A 1,676-nucleotide genomic window follows, 5' to 3' on the forward strand; every position below is an offset into this window, starting at 1 on the left:
TGTTGTGTGTATGAACCACTATTAGAGCCCAGCTGTGCCTTCAGGAGTCCCTTTCTTGCAGCCAGGTGACCACAGATAAGCAAGGGATGCCACCATTTAGAATTTTTCCTGAGGCTGATGTCAAAGGTGTAAGAAGATGCCTTTGAAAACCATACCCAAATATGGGAATTAATGATGAAGCAAAAAGTTGTTTGCTCCAATTCATGGTAGATGGACACCTGAAAAAAATGCATGAGGAATCAAGGGATAGCTGTCGAGCAGAGTGGCTGTGGGGATGCTCTGTGCATGATATGGCCAGTCACCCTCTGCCTGTGACTGGAGGTGTGGTGGCCAGAAAGTGGCTCTTTGGGCCCTGGTTGCTCTGCTGGAGTTCCAGTTGCCCCTGGGGGTGTTGGGTTCAAGGAATGGAGACTGCACTGAGTAGCCTGATCATGGCAGAGACTGATCCAAACCTGAGAGTTCTCTCAGCCCTGGATGTCTGGACAGCAGCTGGGCCCAGCCAGGAGCTGAGGCACTGTAAAAGGTATGGGTGTCTTCTGCCATTGACCACGTGTACTGCTTGTAGACCCTGAACAGGCTATTGGAGGGGAGCAAAAGGAAGAGATGAGATTGTGGGCTTTCCCTTGACATTGTTGTTTCTCTTCGCCATTTCTACCACCCTTTAGACCCGTGGTGTCCCTAAAGATCTTTGGTTAAGGAAAAGCCAGGGATCTTTTTGAGAGCTGCAAGGGAAAAAAACACAAACTGAAATCCAAGCAGGGAGACCCACACTCTGCTTTCTGCAACTTTTACACAGAACATACTGGAAAAAATGCACAGAATAAAAGAAGGACTCTGAGGACCAGGCTTGGATGCACAAAAAATTTAATGAGCATAATGAAGAAAAGAAGGTGGATCACAGAGAGCACAAAGAGCAGCTGCTAAGATGCAGTGGAGCTCCTGAAGGGTGTCTGCCCTTCAGAGGGAGGGAGGGCAGCAGCTCATGCTTGGCTGGCCTGGGAAAGCAGAGACAGCAAAGGAAGGAGATGAAAGAGTGGAAAAACCAAAAGACATCATGAAGCTCTAAACACAATGTCCCAAAGCTCTATCTCCTGCCTGGCACCATGCTGTCAGATCTTGCAGGTTCCTGGCCCAGGACATTGCCAGCAGCTTTAGCAGGGCCCACATCTGCGAGGGTAGCATCTGGTGATGCAGGAGAGGTCAAAGCCCCCGGAGTTGATGGGCACTCCGTCACAGCTGAGGATGCTGCCAACAGCAGCGGAGGTGGAGGATCCCACCACGGTGTTCTGTGGGAAGGAGCTGAGGATGGGCCCGGGCAGGGTCACCACCACAGCAGAGGGCTGGATGGCAACATGGGAGTCCTGGCACTGCCTGACACAGCACTCATTGCAGCTGTTGGCCAGCGGGGTGGGCCCGCAGGGCTGGCAGCAAGGGTTGCAGGGCTGGCAGCGAGACATGTCTTGTAGCTCAAAAGAGTACCTGGAAGGGAGGGCAGAGAAACACAAAGCGGGCACACATGAGAAGCAGCCCTGCACACAACCCCCCTGCAGCCAAGGCACCTCCTGCCCCACATCCCACTGCCCAGCCCAAAGCCCACCAGCCTCCTCAGCCAAGTGCCAGCCTCTCTCTGCACAACACCTTCTCTCCCCTTCCCTCTCCCAGCACCAGCAGCTCCC

General features: G+C 53.2%; 1 protein-coding gene across 1 annotated transcript; it reads right to left on the minus strand.

Moving 5' to 3' along the window:
• Positions 1–1,151: 1,151 nt before the first annotated feature.
• On the minus strand, positions 1,152–1,457 carry LOC114073013 (feather keratin Cos1-2-like). The gene has a single exon (XM_027910818.1). The coding sequence runs from the start codon at positions 1,455–1,457 to the stop codon at positions 1,152–1,154; it is 306 nt and encodes a 101-aa protein (XP_027766619.1).
• Positions 1,458–1,676: the final 219 nt, after the last annotated feature.

The sequence above is a fragment of the Empidonax traillii genome, unplaced genomic scaffold (genome assembly GCF_003031625.1).
Source record: "Empidonax traillii isolate 1590-97213 ecotype Southwest subspecies unplaced genomic scaffold, ASM303162v1 scaffold4957:size9055, whole genome shotgun sequence".
Taxonomy (NCBI): domain Eukaryota; kingdom Metazoa; phylum Chordata; class Aves; order Passeriformes; family Tyrannidae; genus Empidonax; species Empidonax traillii.

What these genes read in the sequence shown, in the direction of transcription:
- LOC114073013 (XM_027910818.1), bottom strand. Translation starts at nt 1,457, where the DNA reads ATGTCTCGCTGCCAGCCCTGCAACCCTTGCTGCCAGCCCTGCGGGCCC.